Consider the following 23,960-nt stretch of genomic DNA (forward strand, 5'->3'; position numbering starts at 1 on the left):
TAAATAGGTTAACTTAAACCCATTTGCAGTCCACATTATTCTAAGTATTTGCAAGGCTTCAATAGCGTTCATGCTGATATAGCGGCTAGGTCTAGTGTAAATTGCATTATGGCTGAGCATAGGCATACCAAAGATTGTCAATAAGCAAGATTCAATTCATTTTAGATAAGGCCTAAAAAGACAATGAATAATTCTAATCAAATTCTAAACAAAATGAAACAATATCTTGTTTTATATAGACTTGATCACACTTACACACACCATCATTTCTCCCCGTTGGCATATACTATTAAAACAACGCAGACTACACTCATCCAAAACGGGATGTTTGAAATAATGTGGGCCTGCTTTGGTGATTAAGATTTATTTCCAAGCGGCCTCAGGAGCCAAACCCTTTATTGACTACTTCACGATTGCATTGGGCAGACAAAAAAAAGCCTTAATTGAGAGGATGGAAGGCTGTGCTTGTCACGTCTGTACCCGCTCCCCCTCTCTGGCGCTCAGGGTCGCCAAGCTGCTCATCATTACGCACACCTGTCACCATTGTTACGCACACCAGCGCTTCATCCAACTCACCTGGGTTCCATCACGTCATTGATTGCCTCCCCTATATCTGTCACTTCCTCACTTTCATTTTTGTGTCTGCATTGATGTTGTTTTGTTTCTCTTGTCCAGACGCTGGTCTTGTTTAGTTTCATGTTTATTCAATATTAAATCCTCACCCTGTACATGTTTCCCGTCCCCAGCATCTGTGGTTACGGAACCGTTATAGAATGCAGACACCGGGCCCAACGTTTTTTTTTTTTTTGTTGGTGACGTTGGGCCCGGGTGCCACTGCCGAAGCAATCCTCAGCTGGTTCGAGAGGCTCACAAGCCTCGGTTGGCTCGGCAGGCTCCCACGCCATGCCTCAACCGGCTCAACTGCGTTACCGCTCTTAAATATCCCTCTCAACACTGCCTGAAATTAGCACTTTGGATCATGTTTTTAAGGGAACACTTCAAATATTTCCACCCTGTCATCTGAGTGCAAGCGAGCTGATATAAGACATGTAAATTGCCGAACCTGGTGTTAGGGTTGGAAAATGCCAGCGTGGCAGTTTTTACATGATGAAATTACAAACGAGCGTGCGCTTGACGCTAGCACCCCTTTAACGAAAATAGAGCTCTTGGTATATCTCTTTAGACTCTCTTTTCAACGTGACACCTACCACTCAAAGGACCTTTCTTCTTTTTCGTTCTAACATGTCTATACTTCACCCTCTGTCCTCATCATAGCTCAGCTTTGGGGGCATCCCACTGCCAGGTAAGCCTGGTACCTTCCTGAGGAAGAACTTCCATGGCTGCATTGAGAACCTCTACTACAATGGGATCAACATCATCGACCTAGCCAAGCGACGCAAGCCTCAGATCTACAGCGTGGTAAGAGCTTTTCAACTATTAATTTTTAACCTCTTGAAACTCCCCATCCCGGATCCGGGATCGTGACTAAAGCCTCAGGCTCATTAGCATAACGCAACGTTAACGATTTCTGAAAATCGCAAATAAAATGAAAATAATGCGCTTACTCTCAAGCTTAGCCTTTTCTTAACAACACTGTCATCTCAGATTTTCAAAATATGCTTTTGAACCATAGCAATTCACTAATTTGTGTAAGAGTATGCTAAGCTAGCTTAGCATTTTGAGTAGCATTTAGCACGCAACATTTTCACAAAAACCAGATAACCAAATAAATAAAATAATTTACCTTTGAAGAGCTTCGGATGTTTTCAAATAGGAGACTCTCAGTTACATAGCAAATGTGCAGTTTTTCAAAAAAATATTATTTGTGTAGGACAAATCGCTCCGTTTTGTTCACGTTTGGCTATGAAAAAAACCTGTATACAGTTATAGCCTGAAGTTTTTTCCAAATTAACTCCATAATATCGACCGAAACATGGCAAACGTTGTTTGGAATCAATCCTCAAGGTGTTTTTTCACATATCTCTTCATTGATATATCATTCGTGGAAGCCTGCATTCTTCTCTGAATTCTGTGGAAAAATACTTGCAGCTGACTTTTGCGCACCAATTTCGGCGCAGGACACCTGGTAAATGTGGTCTCTTATGGTCAATCTTCCAATGATATGCCTACAAATACGTCACAATGCTGCAGACACCTTGGGGAAACGACAGAAAGGGCTGACTCACTCCTCTCGCATTCACAGCCATATAAGGAGACAATGGAAAACTGAGCCTCAAAAATCCTGCTCATTTCCTGGATGCCGTTTCATCTTGGTTTTGCCTGTAGCTCACGTTCTAGGGCACGCACAGAAAATATCTTTGCGGTTCTGGAAACGTCAGAGTGTTTTCTTTCCAAAGCTACCAATTATATGCATAGTCGAGCATCTTTTTGTGACAAACTATTGCGCTTAAAACGGGCACGTCTTTTTATCCAAAAATGATATAGCGCCCCCAGAGTTTCAACTTAATGAATAGGCCAAGGCCCAAGTTTATTTTACACAGCATTACCAATATATTCACTTATGTATGTGATAATGCTCCATTTTGTTAGAAGAGGAGGTTAACAATACATAACCTTAGAGAGGCAAAGGACCATAACATTTGTTGAGTAATAAACCGATTGCAGATAGGGAAGCAGGGATTTACAGAGTGCGTGGCGAGAACCACTCTTAGCTGAGAAAACAGTGTTCTATGTTCTTGTTTTGGAAAAGAGATCCGGGCTCAGTGATGAGGGGGAGCAGGAGCTGTAACCAGTGATCCATTCAGCATAGAAGTAATATTAGTAGAATAGAGGTAGATTGCATTATTTAAGGTATATGTCAGGGTCTAGTGCAGACCCTAAATGACGTCTTCAATGGATATTAACTTTAAGTAACCTACTGGCTCAGTGCTGTTAGAGCCCCAAACACAAATCAATCTCACCTTTCCTCTAACAATAAATCCACTAACACTGAAATAGAACTAAAGTTATCAATGATTCCTGAACACAATAATCCTGTGACTCAGTGTCAGCCCATTGAAACAGAATCACTCTGAAATCAAGTTTGGTGGAGTTGATGGAAGAGTCCCTGTGAAAGGTTTAGTTGCTGCCGTTCCATGTTACCGCGATCAATGATGTGTTCATCCCCACACTGCTCTGACCTTTTCCTGTGTACAGGAACTCATGTCCTCTGTACTGGTTCTTCCTGTCCCTAGGAGTCACAGTGGGGCTGGTAGTGACATTTAACCCTGCTCCCTGTAGAGTTAATTTTGTCTCTCTTGTTCCCTCGTTCTCCCTCTCTCCCACTCTATCTCTTTCTGTATTATTCCCCTCATACTCTCTGTCTATTTATCTCTCTCAATACTTTACTTGTTTTTGTCTCTTTCTACATCTCTCTCCTTTCTAGAAAGGGAGGGAGTGTTGGTAGTAATTAATAGCAGCACTACACTTACAGAGTTGGCATAATTGTTTAATTAACCCTGAAATGTTGAGAGTTGATGTGAATCAGGGCAAGGTGACTGTAAGACTGTGTTCCATTTGTGTCACCAGGGCAACGTGACCTTCTCGTGCTCTGAGCCCCAGCTGGTGTCCACTACCTTCCTGAGCTCCAGCAGCAGCTTCCTGTCGCTCCCGGCCACGCTGTCTGCTTCGGGGGGCTTCGCTGTGCGTTTCCAGTTCAGAACGTGGAACCCAGATGGGCTACTGCTCTCCACCCGGCTGGCCCTGGAGCCCCAGCGACTGGAGCTGCAGATCAGCAACAGTCGGCTGCGCCTGACCCACCACATGTCAGCCCAGCAGAAAGAAGAGGTCTCCACCGGTGAGGGCCAACAGCCTCTAGTCCAGCTGACTCAGACCCACTCTATGCTGGAATCAGTGGTTCTGTCTATGGGGACTCAGAGTAGAAAAGGCTCTTTGTTCCAGTGAAGCAGGCAGACAATGAGAAACCCATTTTATTATTGCAGAGAAGGCATTTGTGACCATGAATGTTTGTGGTTTTCCACATAAATAGTCTGATAGTGATAGTAAAGATTATGAGAAAAGATTATAAGAGAATCCATTCAGCTGGCTCTGTGCTTATCTCTTCTGAGTTCACACACAATGAGAAGCATTTGGTTTTGTCCATTTCCCACCATGGGGAAATGAAATATGCTCTGTCTCGCTAATCCTGTAGAAATAACTAAATCCAAAAACACAGAATCCCTCCATGCAGACAGACATAGTTAGGTTTGTGTCATTTTGGACTGATCTCAATCACTGCAACGTAATCCAGATGTGATCAGAAAGACCATGCTGAGGTCGTCCTCCAATCTATTGCATGTCAGAGGCTTTTCAGTCAACGATTGCACCAGGTGTGCTTTTTGTTTGTTTGTTTCAAACTATTTACTGCTTGAAATATAGCGCATTTAATCGCGTTCCATGGTAATTCTCTTAGCTTGCAACTTCACTCTAACACTGCAGGCAGATGGCAAGCACAGAGGGGATTGTAGACACACAGCTTGGATGCCCTTCACTGTAAAAGCCTGAGTTTAATTAAATCAAAAAGCAAAGATTATACCTCTGAGGTTTTTCCATTGGTTCCTTCTCAAAATGGAACCACAAACACAACAGACTGGGGGTTGTGGGTGATCCTTTGTTTATTTGATAGTGTGGGGGGAAACGATATGAAATGTGTGTGTAGCGTGTAGGGATAGCCATAAAGTCAACACCAGCAACAGATTGAATGCAGAGCTTTGTTGCAGACAAACAAGATTAGAAATCTAAATATAAAAATGTACTCTAAAATTGTTTTCTTAAAATGCTTTTGTAACAGTGTAGTTACTATTGTAAAACCACAGTCATATGCAGAGATTGATCATGTCTTTATAAACTGTTTATCTCATAACTGACCCCATGTGTCCACAGGTCACAGAGTGAATGATGGACTGTGGCACTCTGCGAGTCTCAGCTCCCGAGGTCTCCAGGTCACCATGACTCTGGACAATGAGCCGTCCTCAACTATGGAGCTGGGAGACCACATGGAGGCAGGAGACAACCTCTACTTCGGAGGTAAGAGGAAGTATGACTAAAAGTTACATTTTTAAATATGCTTGGGTATGACTTGATACATCTGTGGACTGTAATACCTACAAAGTCACACTCTTTGTCATCATCACTTCAGTCCCTTAGTGGAGTTGACATTGCCTTGTAGGCAGAGATTGACGTAATACATCACTGTACAAACTTTAGCTTCCCAGAACATGTGAATCTAAAATCTTCTGATAGCTGGTGTTTTATTAAGCTGCTTTTAAAAAGCTTCAACTTGCATAGTGGCATGTCTTGACAGGTTTAAAGTTGCTCTCTTTTCTTGGGGGGGGGGCAACTTCTCTCTCAGCCATAACGGAGATTAAAAAACTGTACATGATTGTCACACTGAAGATGAAAAAAACTATATTAATGTGCATGTACTGTTTAAATCGTTTCCATTTTCGTAATTTCTACTTGTATGCCTCCAGTCAGTAAATCAGTCAGCACACCACCCTCTTAGCATCTTAACATATTTGTGTAAGCCTCTTTTGTTGCATTATTACAGTAGAAGCTGATTTGGCAGATGTTTGGTTACGTAAACATCCCTCTGCTGTGTGTTCCATTAGGCTGCCCCTCCTCGTCCTCCAGTGACTCGTTCTGTGAGAACCCCACGTTGGCGTTCCAGGGGTGCATGCGTCTCATCTCCATCAACAGTCAGCCCATGGACCTGAACCTAGTGCACCAAGGACGACTAGGAGACTACAAGGAGCTGCAGTTTGACACATGTGGCATCCATGACAGGTTTCACCTTTTTAAATTAAAATTAAAATCCACCTTTATTTAACCTGGTAGGCCAGATGAGAACAAGTTCTTATTTACAACTGCGACCTGGCCAAGATAAAGCAAAGCAGTGCGACAAAAACTACAACAGAGTTGCACACAAACAAACGTACAGTCAATAACACAATAGAAAAAAATCTCTGCACCATGTGTGCAAATGTAGGGAGGTAAGGCAATAAACAGGCCATAGAGGCAAAATAATTACAATTTAGCATCAACACTGGAGTGATAGATGTATATGATGATGTGCAAGTAGAGATACTGGGGTGCAAAAGAGCAAGAAGATAAATAACAATATGGGGATGAGGTAGTTGGGTGGGCTCTTTACAGATTGGCTGTGTACAGGTACAGTGATCGGTAAGCTGCTCTGACAGCTGATGCTTGAAGTTAGAGAGGGAGATAGAAGTCTCCAGCTTCAGTGATTTTTGCAATTCGTTCCAGGTATTGGCAGCAGAGAACTGGAAGGAAAGGCGGCCAAGGGAAGTGTTGGCTTTTAGGATGACCAGTGAATTACTGCATACAGTATTTGAATTTTGAAGTGATGTGACAATGTTGCAATACCTTGACAACAAAGTCAAGGTATTGGAGTGGCCATCACAAAGCCTTGACCTCAATCCTATAGAAAATGTTTGGGCAGAACTGAAAAAGCGTGTGCCAGCAACTAGGCCTTCAACCCTAACTCAGTTACACCAGCTCTGTCAGGAGGAATGGGCCAAAATTCACCCAATTTATTGTTGGAAGCTTGTGGATGGCTGCCTTAAACATTTGACCCAAGTTAAACAGTTTAAAGGCAACGCTACCAAATACTAATTGAGTGAATGTAAACTTCTGACCCACTGGGAATGTGGTGAATGAAATAAAAGCTGAAATAAATCATTCTCTCTACTATTATTCTGACATTTCACATTCTTAAAATAATGTGGTGATCCTAACTGACCTAAGACAGGGTATTTTTAGTTGGATTAAATGTCAGGTTTTTGGAAACTGAATTTAAATGTATTTGGCTAAGGTGTGTGTAAACTTCCGACTTCAACTGTATCTGTCAAATACAGTATGTGGCAACTAGGACCCAATACGTTAGTTACAGCAAGCACCACATGAATAATCTGATGTCTACTTGCAAACCTATACTGTAAATAGTTTAGTCACTATTTCAGGATCTGCCACATGGAGTGTTTTGGGGAGGCTGGAGATTTAAACAGAGTTAAAGCGCCCATTTCTGAAGGCCTTTGTATTCTCATCCTGTGGTGAGGATTAAGCACTGTTTATGCTTGTGAAGTTCCAGTAATCAACACAATCAAATACATTCTTCCATTTCCATCTTCAACCTTTTCAATAATGCTTACCTACTCATAATTGCGCAACCTCCACAGTAATGGACTAATCACTACAATCAAACAAGATTACTCCATCATCCTGGCAGTTGTTCTCTTTATCCTTTTACCTTTTCAGAATGTTTCAAAACAGTGATTGATCCTTCCTGTTGCTCAACACTCTTTCTGTTTATTAATAGTAAAACATAGCAGATCTAGGCCTCCATCTCTCTCCATCACCAATTCTCCAGCTTTAAAACATTCATGAGCAGCTGTCATCCTCCAGGACCGTGCCAGGTTTAGGTTGATTGTCCCCTAACAGCCAGTGAAGGTTGACTGGCAGACCACAGCTTTCATGTGCCACCTCGGAGAGGAGGCCAAGGGTCCCTCTGACTGTTCAATATAGCCATTAGGAGACATGCCCAACCCATCACTTTGGCTTGTGACATATATTACACAAAAGCAATTAATTTCTTTGTCACCTACTAAACTAATTACGTAAAACAAAAAGTGCTTAGAATATTGCTAATTTTGTTGAACAAGAGCTTTCCTCGCCATTCACTCTTACCACAAACTTCACTGACCGATGTATTGCGGAGAAACAGTTCTGCAAGTTGAGCAGCATCATTATATGGTCCACGAAAGCCTCTTCAATGTGCATGAATAAAAATAACAAAGCAATAATTAAACCATCACCTGAACATTATCCGGAGAACAGTTGACTCCCTTTGTAGAGCTAAATAGGTAAATGGATTTGAAAAGGCTGTGTTGTATGCACAACTCCCACTAAATCAGAGCTCCTCCTGGGACAGGATTCACAATTAAAGCTGAATTGAATAATACTATTTAAAAAATGATAGTAATTTTGGAAGTTTGAGAGGTATGATGAAGGCACTATTAATCAAAGTGTCTTTCATTAGCCAATCAGACATTTCACTGGGAATGCTTCTGCATATTGTTAACAGGGAGAGGGGGTTGCTGTCACCTACCTTAGCCATGCATGTTTATGCAGTGACTTTGTTTACACACTAATGCCTGCACAAACACCTGCCTTCCACTGAAATCAGTTTGTCTGGTTCAATTGAATTTGAGACGCAACCAAAAAGGAAAATAACCAACATGTTATGAAAATCGGAACAGTAAACTCAATATTCTGTTTGGTAAAATCTTCAGACACTAAGGAGTTTTGTATGCAGATGCTCTGATCTTTAAACAGCTCCCTGTGAGATTAGTCTGTCATGAATAATTACAGCTGTTTTGTTGTTAAGTAGATATCACAACACCTGTCATTGTCAGTCAAGTGGCAAAGGGGGATACCTAGTCAATTGTACAACTGAATGCCTTCAACTGAAATGTGTCTTCCACATTTAACCCAATCCCTCTGAATCAACATCCACTTATTCGGGAACCCGGGGAACAGTGGGTTAACTGCCTTGCTCAGTGGCAGATGACAGATTTTTAGCTTGTCAGCTCGGGTTACTGGCCCAACACTCTAACCAATAGACTACCTGCAGCCCTAGTGTTTTATGTTGTAGTGTCATCAAACCATTGACTCCAGCTAGTTCAGTTTGGTCAGAGTGGGAGCAACCACATTGTATTAGCATCGCTGTCTCCATGGCTTTGCCTCTCTGGTACTAGGCTACTTGTACTCCTTCTGATCTTCCCTGTCTCTCCAGATGTCTGCCCAACTTCTGTGAACATGGAGGGCAGTGTTCACAGTCCTGGAGCCATTTCTACTGCGACTGCTCTGGCACAGGATACACTGGAGCCACCTGCCACAACTGTGAGTCCCCACCTGCTCTTCAGTCAATTCAGGAAGTTAAATTCCCATTCCAATTCTCTTCAATGCTTGTCAAGTTATGGTATACTTTCTGACTTGAATTTAAATGAAATTGACCCTGACCCTGCAATATACACGGATTAATTTAAATAAACAATTTATTCTCATGATTTCCATATCTAATATGTTGTTGTAGTGCTTAGCCATTGATTGTTTGTAGTTATTGCTAGACCACCATCACATTTGAAATGGTAATAACCTCTCTCTTTGACACCTATATGCACCACTCTGTAATCAATATCCACCCCCCTGTAATCAATATGCAGCACCCTGTAATCAATATGCACCACCCTGTAATCAATATGCACCACCCTGTAATCAATATGCACCACCCTGTAATCAATATTCACCACCCTGCAATCAATATGCACCCCCCTGTAATCAATATGCACCACCCTGTAATCAATATGCACCACCCTGTAATCAATATGCACCACCCTGTAATCAATATGCACCACCCTGTAATCAATATGCATCACCCCGTAATCAATATGTACCACCCTGTAATCAATATTCACCACCCCGTAATCAATATGCACCACCCTGTAATCAATATTCACCACCCCGTAATCAATATTCACCACCCCGTAATCAATATGCACCACCCTGTAATCAATATGTACCGCCCCGCAATCAATGTGCACCACTCCGTAATCAATATATACCACCATGTAATCAATATGCACCACCCTGTAATCAATATGCACCACCCCGTAATCAATATGCACCACCCCGTAATCAATATGCACCACCCTGTAATCAATATGCACCACCATGTAATCAATATGTACCACCCCGTAATCAACATGCACCACCCTGTGATCAATATGCACCACCCTGTAATCAATATGCACCACCCTGTAATCAATATGTACCACCCCGTAATCAATACGCACCACCCCGTAATCAATATATACCACCATGTAATCAATATGCACCACCCTGTAATCAATACGCACCACCCCGTAATCAATATGCATCACCCTGTAATCAATATGCACCACCCTGTAATCAATATGCACCACCCTGTAATCAATATTCACCACCCCGTAATCAATATGCACCACTCTGTAATCAATATGCACCACCCCGTAATCAGTATGCACCACTCTGTAATCAATATGCACCACCCCGTATCAATATACACCGCCCTGTAATCGATATGCACCACCCCGTAATCAATATATACCACCCTATAATCAATATACACCACCCTGTAATCAATATGCACTACCCGTTATCAATATGTATCCTCAAACTCTGATAGGAATATACACCACCTCGTTATCAGAGCCTGATACTCCACCCCATTGTTTTCATTTACATCATTAAGCAGCCGCTTTTATCCAGAGCGATGAGTCATGATCAGAGTCATATCATCTATGAGTCATGATGTTTCCTTGTGTTCCTCTGTAGCCATCTATGAGTCATGATGTTTCCCTGTGTTTCTCTGTAGCCATCTATGAGTCATGATGTTTCCCTGTGTTTCTCTGTAGCCATCTATGAGTCATGATGTTTCCCTGTGTTTCTCTGTAGCCATCTATGAGTCATGATGTTTCCCTGTGTTTCTCTGTAGCCATCTATGAGTCATGATGTTTCCTTGTGTTCCTCTGTAGCCATCTATGAGGCATCATGTGAGGCCTACCGGCTGACTGGCAGCTCCTCAGGCCTCTTCTCCATTGATCCAGATGGCAGTGGTCCACTGGGGCCCACACAGGTCTACTGCAACATGACAGGTGAGCTGCCACCCTGGCCCTCTACCCTACATACATTTTTATACTGATGGCCTTTAGGATCTTGTTGTCAGACTAATCTAGGTTTACAGACAGAATTATGTATTTAATCGGATTGCCGTTGATGATAATCCAACAGTATTGTGATAATCAATCTCAGTATATCTCGTAGATCTTCATCCTATAGTATTCAGGGGCTTTATTTAAGGTCAGAACATTCTGGATTACATGCATTTTCCTTTTCCCTTTATGCCTTTATTTGGGAAGCAGCCACATTAGACCACTTCATATCTGTAAAATCACAATGCACTCTAGTGAGGTTCACCGAGACTGACTGGTAATTAAGGGGACTGTCGAAATATGTAACTCCCTCCCAGCTTGGTACAGGATCATGCATAATCATATTCAAATCACTCCTCAATGTCTCAATTTTATGAAATGCAGTGTATAATCAGTACTGTGCTTTCAGATTCTGACTCTGTGCCTTTTACAGCCAAGTGTCCAAAAAAACTAAACTAAAACCTGTTTTTTATCTGCTCCGTGTTGTAGAGAACAAGGTGTGGACAGTAGTGACCCACAACAGCACAGATCCAGTCAGGGTCCAGGGTTCTACACTACAGAATCCCTACATTATGAAGTTTAACTACAGCGCCTCACCTGAACAACTGATGGCCCTCGTGGCCAGGTCAGAGCAGTGTCAACAGGAAGTAGTATACAGCTGCAGGAAGTCCCGCCTCTTCAACACGTGGGGTGAGCCTTTCCAGTATTGACTTGCAACATGTTGGAAACTTTCAGTGACAGATATTTTGTACATTTCACTAAGTAGGCATCTCAAGCACAACCAATTTAATACCAATTGTTTGTCTATATAGCGTTTGTATATTCCCTGCTTTATGGGTTCTATTGAACATTGTTTGTGTGCCATCGCATGGGGACTTGAAGACTCCATCTAGTTAGTTCTCTCATCGCTTGGGGAGACCCAACTATAGGTTCATCATTTATGAAATATGTATGTAGTCAGATTTCTCTGAGGTGCAGTGTCACCGCAGACAATAAACAAGTGTTTTATGCTTGAACAAGATCATTAAAAATAAAAGTTAGCTATTTTCAGGCCCAGTAGATATGAAGAAAACATAATTGCTTTCATTGTTTACTTGAATGCTTCCGAAACCACAGCTGTCAAAAGAAAAACACAGATCACTATAATTGGACTTGCCAACAAAATATGCCCCTTACATTGTCACAGTGATGCTCTTTTTGTCCTGCTGTATGAAATACGTCTTTCTTATGCTACATCAAATTGAACCTTGCGGTTGTAGGCGGTATAGTTGCCGTACCAGGCGGGGATACAGCCTGACAGGATGCTCTCAATGGTGCGTTTGTGAGGATCTTAGAGGCCAAGCAAAATGTCCTCATCCTCCTGAGATTACAGAGGCACTATTGCGCCTTCTTCACTACACTGTCTGTGTGGGAGGACCATTTGAGGTTGTGAGTGATGTGTGCGCCGAGGATCTTGAAGCTTTTCAACCTCTCCACTGCGGCCCCGTCGATGGGAAAGGGGGTGTGCACCCTGTGCTGTTTCCTGAAGTCCACAATCAGCTCCTACGTTTTGTTGATGTTGAGGGGAGGCCAAAATCAGCAACTACTCCTCCTGGGGTCACAAAACATGAAACATGACATAATACAGAACATTAATAGACAAGAACAGTCACTCAGCTTTATGTAGGGGCCGGGCTATATGACTGTGCCATCAACCTGATAATAAAGATATTTTGGAGGTTATTTCATTTAAAAAAAACTAAAGTGAGCAGTTGTAGGCCAAAAAGGCCAAAATAAAATTTTGTAAAGGCCCAAACTTTTTTATTTCTGTTTTTAGAGGGAGAGAAACGCTGGGCCAATTGTGTGCTGCCATATAGGACTCCCAATCATGGTCGGATGTGATACATAATAGTACTAATACTTTTTGTTGTATTATTTGTTTTGTCTTCTTTGGTGGATTAAACTGAAATTCAAATCAAATCAAATGCATTTATATAGCCCTTTGTACATCAGCTGATATCTCAAAGTGCTGTACAGAAACCCAGCCTAAAACCCCAAACAGCAAGCAATGCAGGTGTTGAAGCACGTTGGCTAGGAAAAACTGCCTAGAAAGGCCAAAACCTAGGAAGAAACCTAGAGAGGAACCAGGCTATGAGGGGTGGCCAGTCCTCTTCTGGCTGTGCCAGGTGGATATTATAACAGAACATGGCCAAGATGTTCAAATGTTCATAAATGACCAGCATGGTCAAATAATAGTTCTGGGACAGGTAGCACGTCCGGTGAACAGGTCAGGATTCCATCGCTGCAGGCAGAACAGTTGAAACTGGAGCAGCAGCACGGCCTGGTGGACTGGGGACAGCAAGGAGTCATCATGCCAGGTAGTCCTGAGGCATGGTCCTAGGGCTCAGGTCCTCCGAGAGAGAGAAAGAAAGAAAGAGAGAATTAGAGAGAGCATACTTAAATTCAAACAGGACACCGGATAAGACATGAGAAGTACTCCAGATATAACAAACTGACCCTAGCCCCCCGACACATAAACTACTGCAGCATAAATACTGAAGGCTGAGACAGGAGAGGTCAGGGGACACTAAGGCCCCATCCGATGATACACCCGGACAGGGACAAACAGGAAGGATATAACCCCACCCACTTTACCAAAGCACAGCCCCCACACCACTAGAGGGATATCTTCAACCACCAACTTACCATCCTGAGACAAGACCGAGTATAGCTCACAAAGATCTCCGCCACGGCACAACCCAAGGGGGGGGCGCCAACCCAGACAGGAAGATCACATCAGTGACTCAACCCACTCAAGTGATGCACCCCTCCTAGGGACAGCATGAAAGAGCACCAGTAAGCCATTGACTCAGCCACTGTAATAGGGTTAGAGGCAGAGAATCCCAGTGGAAAGAGGGGAACCGGCCAGGCAGAGACAGCAAGGGCTGCCTTGCAACCAATCACAGCCAACCTAAGAAATTCATTTGAATATAGAATTATCCCCCTACCCTCTTTCTCGGCAAGTCTATTGTCCAGCTTCCTGCCAATAGCCATAATGGCTCTGAACAACGTGACCATGTCTGTGTGAAAAAAGTATTTTCCAGTAAGCAACCATTTGTTTACCTTCATTAGACAACTTTGTTCCAATATTTCTGTAATTCAGGGATATTTATTTCCATAGTAATTCTTTATGGATCCATAACTAAATAAACATTGGCATTTTGAACGAGTATTTTTATCATTATTTTTTTAACAAAAGCATAAAAATGCTGATGAAGAAATACAGTACTGTACTGTTTATGCTTTTACATTTGGATAATACAGCATTCTGAAGATATAAGCCAACTGTTTATTAGGCTATAGCAGAACAGCATAACGGTCCGGATGGCCCCTGATGTGCCTGGTGAGCAGTTTGTCAAGTTCTGTTGTCAGAAGAGGAATGGAAATGTCAGGGTGAACCAACGACATGATGAACCCGCCAGGTATGTTGACTCTGACTGTTGGAGGTGGAGTTCCAGAGCTCACAGGTGTGCCTGGCATGGATCGTTCATCGCCCTCTTCAACACATTATTCTCCGCCAATGCTGCCTGGCTCTGGGCCAATGCATCAGCTGTCACCTGTATCTCTGCCCTCCGATAATGTTTATCTTTCTGCTGGTCTGCCTTCAATAACTTGATCTCGGTCTTCAAAGTTTGAATCTGATCCATGTGCACCTTCATCAGATGAGTAGAATGGTACCGCCCTGAGCCCCCATCGATTACAGTGACCTATGATAGAAACAGTAGATCAATTAAGAATTAAAAGTGACTCCAACACACAAATGCTGCGTACACATTTTAAAGAATCTTGCAAAACTAACCACTTTCTTGGCAACCATGCATTTTTTTCGGTGCAGCCCATTGTCCAGCTCTTTGTCCACTGATCTCCACGATCTCTTTTGCTCTGCAAAAATATATTCACGATTCTAGTACACAATCTATTTTTATTGAACCTTTATTTAATTATCGATTTTGTTACACAGTATGCCTACACATTGATGGGCTATATACATTTTTTTTTAAATAAAGAAATACACTGAAACCAAAAAATACCTTTAGTTTTTGTGATCCTCTCAGCTCCGACTCATTTTAAAGTCCTCTCGTGGTTGGGGTCCTAACCCTGGAACGGGTAGCACCATACAAAGAAACTGGTTTGATGAAAACTCCATTTTGTCTTTTTTCTTTGGTCGCAATATCATTTTTTGCAAGATGGGGGATGTTCACACCTACAGCAGCCGGACTATAAATAGTCTATTGTCCTGCTTATCGGGCTAAAAATGTTTGAAAACCTGTTTTCAAAATAACACCAGCTGTCCATCACTACTATAAATAAAAACACAGCATCTTGTTTACATCCTTTACTGTAACCACAATGTCACAATTCATTTGTATCTACCTTTCCAATTACTTTTAGAGCTTGAGATTAATTTGCTTAATATTATGGTGTTTCTATTCCAAGAAAAATGAAAAACCCTCTGAGTTTCCTTTAAGATGGAATGGAAAATATGGCGCTGTACCACGTGATGGTCGGGAGTAGGCTATAGTACTTGGCTATTTAGCTAAAGAATCCCTATGTTGTGCAGGCACGTGGGAGACCGGGGTTCATTTCCCTGACGGGGAGGAAGGAGTAGGCTGTCCTTGTAAATAAGGATTTGTTCTTAACTGACTTGCCTAGTTAAATAAGGGTTACACAAAGATCATAACATTTCTACACTATAATTGTAGTCAAACCAATACCCAAACAGAGATTCAGTCAAAACAAAAATCGCATTGATTTATCAAGACCATTCACCATGCTTGTCAAAGAGTTGTGTGAAACTGTGCTAAAATAGTTGTAGACTATTGCTTCTAACTTCAATATTCTCTATACATTTACAAGACCTACGCTTTTCAGCACATTACTCAACACTAGTGAGACTCATGTTGCCTACAGTATATCGAAAAATATGACGTGACTCTCCGCCAATTATTAGATAGATAATAGTTACATTGGAGGATATTTCTTTAATTCAGTTATTTTTATTCCCATAGTAATTCGTTATGGTCCATAACTAAGTACACATTGGCATTTTGAAAGAGTATTTTTATAATTATTTTATTAACAAAAACATAAATATGCCATTAGTTACATTGTTTTGGTATAAACGTGCAGACTGGCACTAAGAACAGCAGGAACGTTTCCCTAGTCAGCGCCATTATTAGTGCAATGCCCCTTAATTAAAGTGTTACTCTGTGCTACCCAGGGTGGAGTTCCACCCTGCCTCATCCCTTTCCCATGGGCTAGGTCTGTCTTCTGTGAGCGGCTCTGCTATGCCTATCCCGTGCCCCCTGCCCTTGTGCCTTGAACCTCGCTCGCTTTCAGTGGATACAGCAGGAGAACTGCAAGGCAATCCCATTGCGTGCCACTCAGAAGCATTGACCAATATATATTGTCCTGCTAATAACAGGGTTAATAATATATCTGTAAATATCCAAGGGGATTTTATATAATAATAATAATAATCGCTTTGTTTAAAAAATAAAAATATTTTGGAGATTTAGTTTTTCAAATAACGTAATATGAGTGAGGGGGTGGGGGAAAGGACATTCTTGAACATGGGGTGAGTCATTGTTACTAATTTGTAAATAAAGCCATTTAGTTATTTAGAATTATTTCTGTTTTTAGTGGGAGAGAAAGAAAAACCCTACAGTCATCTCATGGGTCTCCCAGTCAAGGCCGGCCCAGGTATTGAACCAGCATATGTAGCAAGACAGCTTGCACTGCTGATGCAGTGTCTTAGCCCATTGCACCACTCAGTGTACAACGGGACTAGTCGGGAGTGGGCTACCATACTACAGTAAGAGCAAAATAAAAAAACATTAATGTAACAACAGTTTTAGTAAGTAATACTGTAGTCGTGCACAATTGTCAGTTTCTATTTAGGTTTATGTCGCCCATTCATTGTCAGAGACACAGTAGGACCCAAAAGCATAATCAGTGCTCTGACTGGATTACAGGCAACATTCGCACTGAGCTAAAGGGTAGAGCTGCCACTTTCAAGGTGCGGGTCTCTAACCCTGAAGCTTACAAGAAATCATGCTATGCCCTGCGACAAACCATCAAACAGGCAAAGCACCAATACAGGGCTAAGATTGAATCATGCTACACCGGCTCTGACGCTCGTCTTATGTGGCAGGGCTTGCAAACTATTACAGACTACAAAGGGAAGCACAGCTGCGAACTGCCCAGTGACACGAGCCTACCAGACGAGCTAAATCACTTCTATGCTCGCTTCGAGGCAAGCAACACTGAGTCATGCATGAGAGCATTAGCTCTTCCGGACGACTGTGTGATCACGCTCTCCGTAGCCGACGTGAGTAAGACCTTTATAAACAGGTCAGCATACACAAGGCTGCGGGGCCAGACGGATTACCAGGACTTGTGCTTCGGGCATGTGCTGACCAACTGGCAGGTGTCTTCACTAACATTTTCAACATGTCCCTGATTAAGTCTGTAATACCAACATGTTTCAGGCAGACCACCATAGTCCCTGTGCCCAAGAACACAAAGGCAACCTGCCTAAATGACTACAGACACGTAGCACTCACGTTCATAGCCATGATGCTTTTAAAGTTTGGTAATGGCTCACATCAACACCATTATCCCATAAACCCTAGACCCACCCAATTTGCATACCGCCCATCCACACTGCCCTTTCCCACCTGGACAAAAGGAACACTTATGGGAGAATGCTATTCATTGACTACAATTCAGCGTTCAACACCATAGTACCCTCAAAGCTCATCACTAAGCTAAGGAACCTGGGACTAAACACCTCCCTCTGCAACTGGATCCTGGACTTCCTTACAAGCCGCCCCCAGTTGGTGAGGGTAGGTAGCAACACATCTGCCATGCTGATCCTCAACACTGGAGCTCCCCAGGGGTGCATGCTCAGTCCCCTCCTGCAATCCCTGTTCACCCACCACGACTGCATGGCCAGGCATGACTCCAACACCATCATTACATTTGCAGACACAAGAGTGGTAGGCCTGATCACCGACAACGATGAGACAGCCTATAGGGAGGAGGTCAGAGGCCTGGCCGGGTGGTGCCAGAATAACAACCTATCCCTCAACATAACCAACAAGGAGATTATTGTGGACTACAGGAAGATGAGGACTGAGCACGACCCCGTTCTCATCGACAGGGCTGTAGTGGAGCAGGATGAGAGCTTCAAGTTCCTTGGTGTCCACATCAACAACAAACTAGAATGGTCCAAACGCACCAAGACAGTGGTGAAGAGGGCACGACAAAACCTATTCCCCCTCAGGAAATTTAAAGATTTGGCATGTGTCCTGATATCCTCAAAAGGTTAAACAGCTGCAACATCGAGCATCCTGGCACTGCCTGGGAGATGCGCTGGAGGACATGGCTGGACGCAGACTGGAGGCCGTCCTCCAGACCTGGCTGGACTCTAGTCCGCTGGAGGCCGATGGATCATTACTGGGCTTCTTGCCAGCTGGAAGGTGGATCATCACTGGAGGCTTTGTGCCATGGATCATCACTGGAGGCTTTGTGCATTGGATCATCACTGGAGGCTTCTTGCCATGGATCATCACTGGAGGCGTCGCGTCAAAAACAAATATGTATTGCGATGTGTACAAGTACTCAGCGTCTCCACCGCATAACACTGGCCGTGCCTGACCAGTCCTGGCTGGATGGTGACTTTGGCCCGGCATGTGCGGGGCGCAGGCACAGGACACTCTGGGCTGTGCAGACACACGGACACAGTAAGCACCTGGGCCATAGAGACATACTGGTAGTTGGCTCCGAGGTTTCTAACCTGAAGGTAGCGCACCGGGCTCAGCCAAACTCCCCACCACATAACACGGTGCCTGACCAGTTGACCCCCGGGTAGTTGGCTCAGGTTTTTTTCCCCGTGTTTTTTTTTTTATTTTTTGAGGCTGACTCTCGGGGTTCCTTGCTAGTCGTGTTCCCTTGCAACGATGCCGTTGCGTCTTTGCTGCTCCAGGAAACCTTTTTACAAGCTCCTGGAAAATACACAAATAATCTACATATAGCCTACCCATTAACTATTTACTTACATTATTGACTGAGACATTAGGTAGCTTGGAGAGCAAGGCATGAAGTGGCACAAATTGCTCTGTGTTTTGCGCCAGCAGAAGGACTGTGCTGTTTCTCCCTCTGACATCCTAGTCATCCACCTCTGTGAAAACAACTTGTGATACACCAAGGGGATGGCACTGGTGTGGCAGAGGTGTGGATTTAGAAGTGGTTTGACGTGGTCATCCGAATATTTCCTGGGACAGTGGTGGTCTCCATTGGGACCAGAATATAAACAAGTGCATAGACAGGGCCCTGCACTCCCTCAATCAGCTGGTGTATGCATTTCAGGGACACACAATCCGCCACCCTACCATTACGCAGTGTGTCCCTGGGATGTACCGTGGGGTTGGAATGCATCTGACTGATGGGAGCAATGATGTATTCCTTGAGTATTGAGACTTGGTCTCTTCAGTCTCCACCATCTCCGTAGTAACAAGACACACAGGGTAGAACACACACCACAGTCCCCGTCCACTTAACAATGCTCTTTTAAGAGCCACCTAACAGAAAAAAATAAGCACACAACGTGCGGGCCGGTGTGTGTGTCAGGACAAGGATGGAGGTGTCAAAGAGAATGGTTGAAATGTATCCTCCGAGAGGTGACCCCAGGACCTTCAGATCCCATGATTTTGACTTTAATGCTTTACCCTGTCATGAACACATTTGTCTTGACACTCTATTTAATGGACAGTCTGGAGATGACAGGAAGATTTTGTTGTTGTTCATTCACCCAGTACTGATTGAACGTTTATTTACAGTGGGGCAAAAAAAGTATTTAGTCAGCCACCAAAAGTTCTCCCAATTAAAAAGATGAGAGAGGCCTGTAATTTTCATCATAGGTACACTTCAACTATGACAGACAAAATGAGAGAAAAAATCCAGAAAATCACATTGTAGGATTTTTTATGAATTTATTTGCAAATTATGGTGGAAAATAAGTATTTGGTCACCTACAAACAATCAAGATTTCTGGCTCTCACAGACCTGTAACTTCTTCATTAAGACACTCCTCTATCCTCCACTCGTTACCTGTATTAATGGCACCTGTTTGAACTTGTTATCAGTATAAAAGACACCTGTCCACAACCTCAAACAGTCACACTCCAAATTCCACTATGGCCAAGACAAAAGAGCTGTCAAAGGACACCAGAAACAAAATTGTAGACCTGCACCAGGCTGGGAAGACTGAATCTGGAATAGGTAAGCAGCTTGGTTTGAAGAAATCAACTGTGGGAGCAATTATTAGGAAATGGAAGACATACAAGACCACTGATAATCTCCCTCGATCTGGGGCTCCACGAAATATCTCACCCCCTGGGGTCAAAATGATCACAAGAACGGTGAGCAAAAATCCCAGAACCACACGGAGGGACCTAGTGAATGACCTGCAGAGAGCTGGGACCAAAGTAACAAACCTACCATCAGTAACACGCTATGCCGCCAGGGACTCAAATCCTGCAGTGCCAGACGTGTCCCCCTGCTTAAGCCAGTACATGTCCAGACCCGTCTGAAGTTTGCTAGAGAGCATTTGGATGATCCAGAAAAATATTGGGAGAATGTCATATGGTCAGATGAAACCAAAATATAACTTTTTGGTAAGAACTCAACTCGTCGTGTTTGGAGGACAAAGAATGCTGAGTTGCATCCAAAGAACACCATACCTACTGTGAAGCACGGGGGTGTAAACATCATGCTTTGGGGCTGTTTTTCTGCAAAGGGACCAGGATGACTGATCCGTGTAAACGAAAGAATGAATGGGGCCATGTATCATGAGATTTTGAGTGAAAACCTCCTTCCATCAGCAAGGGCATTGAAGCTGAAACGTGGCTGGGTCTTTCAGCATGACAATGATCCCAAACACACCGCCCGGGCAACGAAGGAGTGTCTTCGTAAGAAGCATTTCAAGGTCCTGGAGTGGCTTAGCCAGTCTCCAGATCTCAACCCCATAGAAAATCTTTGGAGGGAGTTGAAAGTCCATGTTGACCAGCAACAGCCCCAAAGCATCACTGCTAGAGGAGATCTGCATGGAAGATTGGGCCAAAATACCAGCAACAGTGTGTGAAAACCTTGTGAAGACTTACAGAAAACGTTTGACCTCTGTCATTGCCAACAAAGGGTATATAACAAAGTATTGAGATAAACTTTTGTTATTGACCAAATACTTATTTTCCACCATAATTTGAAAATAAATTCATAAAAAATCCTACAATGTGATTTTCTGGAAAAAAAATTCTCATTTTGTCTGTCACAGTTGAAGTGTGCCTATGATGAAAATTACAGGCCTCTCTCATTGTTTTAAGTGGGAGAACTTGCACAATTGGTGGCTGACTAAAAACTTTTTTGCCCCACTGTATTTAGCTTGCTAGAAAAAACAATGTTGTGTTGAAAACGGTAACATTGCTAACCAGGTTAGCAAGCATGGTGTTTTCTTTTGAATGTGCAAAGGTCAACGCAAGCAAAGATGTTGGTGTTGAATGCAAGAATGTTCACCCGCCACCCCTGGCTAATTTTTACTTGGATGGCAACTTCAGGTTTTCAGGAATAGTAACTTTACACAGTATTCATCGGTCAGCGCACATTTGGATTATTAACTTGACTAACCTGTACCCCCGCACATTGACTCGGTACTGGTAGCACCTATATATAGCCTTGTTATTTTTATTTTATTCTGTTACTTTTTTCATTTGATTTAATTACTTTAGTTTATTAAGTAAATATTTTCTTAACTCTTTCTTGAACTGCATTGTTGGTTAAGGGCTTATAAGTAACTTTTCATGGGTAAGGTCGACTACACCTGTTGTATTCAGTGCATGTGACAAATAACATTTGATTTGATTTTGATTTGATGTCAGAAGAGAAATTGCATTAACAGAGTGAGCATACTGAATCAATGCATAAGGTAAGGGCTGTAACTCTAGCTAGCTACATTGCTAAGCAAGCCAGGTTGACTGGTACACTGGCTTGCGAAAGTATTCAGCCCCCTTGGCATTTTTCATATTTTGTTGCATTACGACCTGTAATTTAAATTGTTTTTATTTGAATTTCATGTAATGTACATACACAAAATAGTCCAAATTGGTGAAGTGAAATTAATTATTATTATTTAAAAAAATGTTGCTGGTGTCACGCCCTGGTTGAAATATATTATGTTTATTCTTCATTTATTCGGTCAGGCCAGGGTGTGACATGGGTTATTGTGGTGTGTTTTTGTCTTGGGGTTTTGTGGGATGTCTAGCGTTAGTCTATGGGTGCCTGAGGCGGTTCTTAATCAGAGTCAGGTGATTATCGTTGTCTCTGATTGGGAACCATATTTAGGCAGCCATATTCTTCGTGTGTTTCGTGGGTGATTGTCCTTAGTGTCCTTGTTCCTGTCTCTATGTTAGTTTACACTAGTATAGGCTGTTTCGGTTTTTGTTACGTTCTTTTTGTTTTGTAGTATTTGTATTGATTCGTGTTTTACGTTTTTTCATTAAACATGGATCGCAATCTACACGCTGCATTTTGGTCCGACTCTCCTTCGCATACAGAAAACCGTTACAGCTGGAAAGTAGTGTGTTAATATCTATTCTCCCCCTTTGCTATGAAGCCCCTAAATAAGATCTGGTGCAACCAATTACCTTCAGAAGTCACATAATTAGTTAGATTGAACACAGGTGAACTTTATTTAACTGTCACATGATCTGTCACATGATATCAGTATATCCAGGGCTGTTCTGAAAGGCCCCAGAGTCTGCAACATCACTAAGCAAGGGGCACCGCCAGGAAAGTGTCACCGTGAAGACCAAGGAGCTCTCTGAACAGGTCAGGGACGAAGTTGTGGCGAAGTACAGATCAAGGTTGGGTTATAAAAAATATCTGAAACTTTGAACATCCCACTGAGTACCATTAAATCCATTATTAAAGAATGGAAAGAATATGGCACCACAACAAACCTGCCAAGAGAGTGCCACCCACCAAAACTCACAGACCAAACAAGGAGGACATTCATCAGAGAGGCAACAAAGAGACCAAAAATAACCCTGAAGGAGTTGCAAAGGTCGACAGAGGAGATTGGAGTATCTGTTCATAGGAACACTTTAAGCCGTACACTCCACAGAGCTGGGCTTTAAGGAAGAGAGGCCAGAAAAAAGCAATTTCTTTAAAAAATAAATAAGTAAACATGTTTGTTGTTCGCCAAAAGGCATGTGGGAGACTCCCCAAACATATGGAAGAATGTACTCTGGTCAGATGAGACTAAAACTGAGCTTGTGGCCATCAAGGAAAACGCTATGTCTGAGGCAAACCCAACACCTCTCATCACCCCGAGAACACTATCATGCTGTGGGGGTGTTTTTCATCAGCAGGGACTGGGAAACTGGTAAGAATTGAAGGAATGATGGACGGCGCTGAATACAGGGAAATTCTTGAGGGAAACATTTTTCAGTCTTCCAGAGATTTGAGACTGGGACGGAGGTTCACCTTCCAGCAGGACAATGACCCTAAGCATACTGCTAAATCAACACTCGAGTGGTTTAAGGGAAAACATTAACATGTCTTGGAAGGGCCGAGTCAAACAGTGGAACCCATCCAACTTGAAGGAGCTGGAGCAGTTTTGCTTTGAAGAATGGGCAACAATCCCAATGGCTAGATGTGCCAAGCTTATAGAGACATACCCCAAGAGACTTGCAGCTGTAATTGCTGCAAAATGTGGCTTTACAAAGTATTGACTTTGGGGGGGTGAATAGTTATATACTCTCAAGTTTTCCGTTTTTGTCTTATTTCTTGTCTGTTTCACAATAAAACATATTTTGCGTCTTCAAAGTGGTAGGCATGTTGTGTAAATCAAATGATACAAACCCCCACATAAATCAATTTTACTTCCAGGTTGTAAGGCAACAAAATAGGAAAAAACAGCAAAAACAGCAGGTCCGTCACAAGGTAGCACATCTGGTGAACATGTCAGGGTTCTCTAGCCACAGGCAGAACAGTTGAAACTGGAGCACTAGCACAACCAGGTGGACTGGGGACAGCCAGGAGGGGGAGAGAGAAAATTAGAGGGTGCATACCTAAATTCAAACAAAACACCAG

The 23,960-nt window shown here is 42.8% G+C and overlaps 1 protein-coding gene across 1 annotated transcript in view; it reads left to right on the top strand.

Moving 5' to 3' along the window:
* Positions 1–23,960, top strand: part of LOC135547660 (contactin-associated protein-like 5) — a 131,768-nt gene that overhangs the window by 88,353 nt on the left and 19,455 nt on the right. The window contains exons 7-13 of the mRNA XM_064976848.1: positions 1,276–1,419; positions 3,529–3,796; positions 4,882–5,025; positions 5,610–5,784; positions 8,813–8,919; positions 10,593–10,712; positions 11,259–11,459. Of these exons, the coding sequence (XP_064832920.1) occupies positions 1,276–1,419; positions 3,529–3,796; positions 4,882–5,025; positions 5,610–5,784; positions 8,813–8,919; positions 10,593–10,712; positions 11,259–11,459 (1,159 nt within the window). The remainder of the gene's footprint in view (positions 1–1,275; positions 1,420–3,528; positions 3,797–4,881; positions 5,026–5,609; positions 5,785–8,812; positions 8,920–10,592; positions 10,713–11,258; positions 11,460–23,960) is intronic.

The sequence above is a fragment of the Oncorhynchus masou genome, chromosome 10, assembly GCF_036934945.1.
Source record: "Oncorhynchus masou masou isolate Uvic2021 chromosome 10, UVic_Omas_1.1, whole genome shotgun sequence".
NCBI lineage: Eukaryota > Metazoa > Chordata > Actinopteri > Salmoniformes > Salmonidae > Oncorhynchus > Oncorhynchus masou.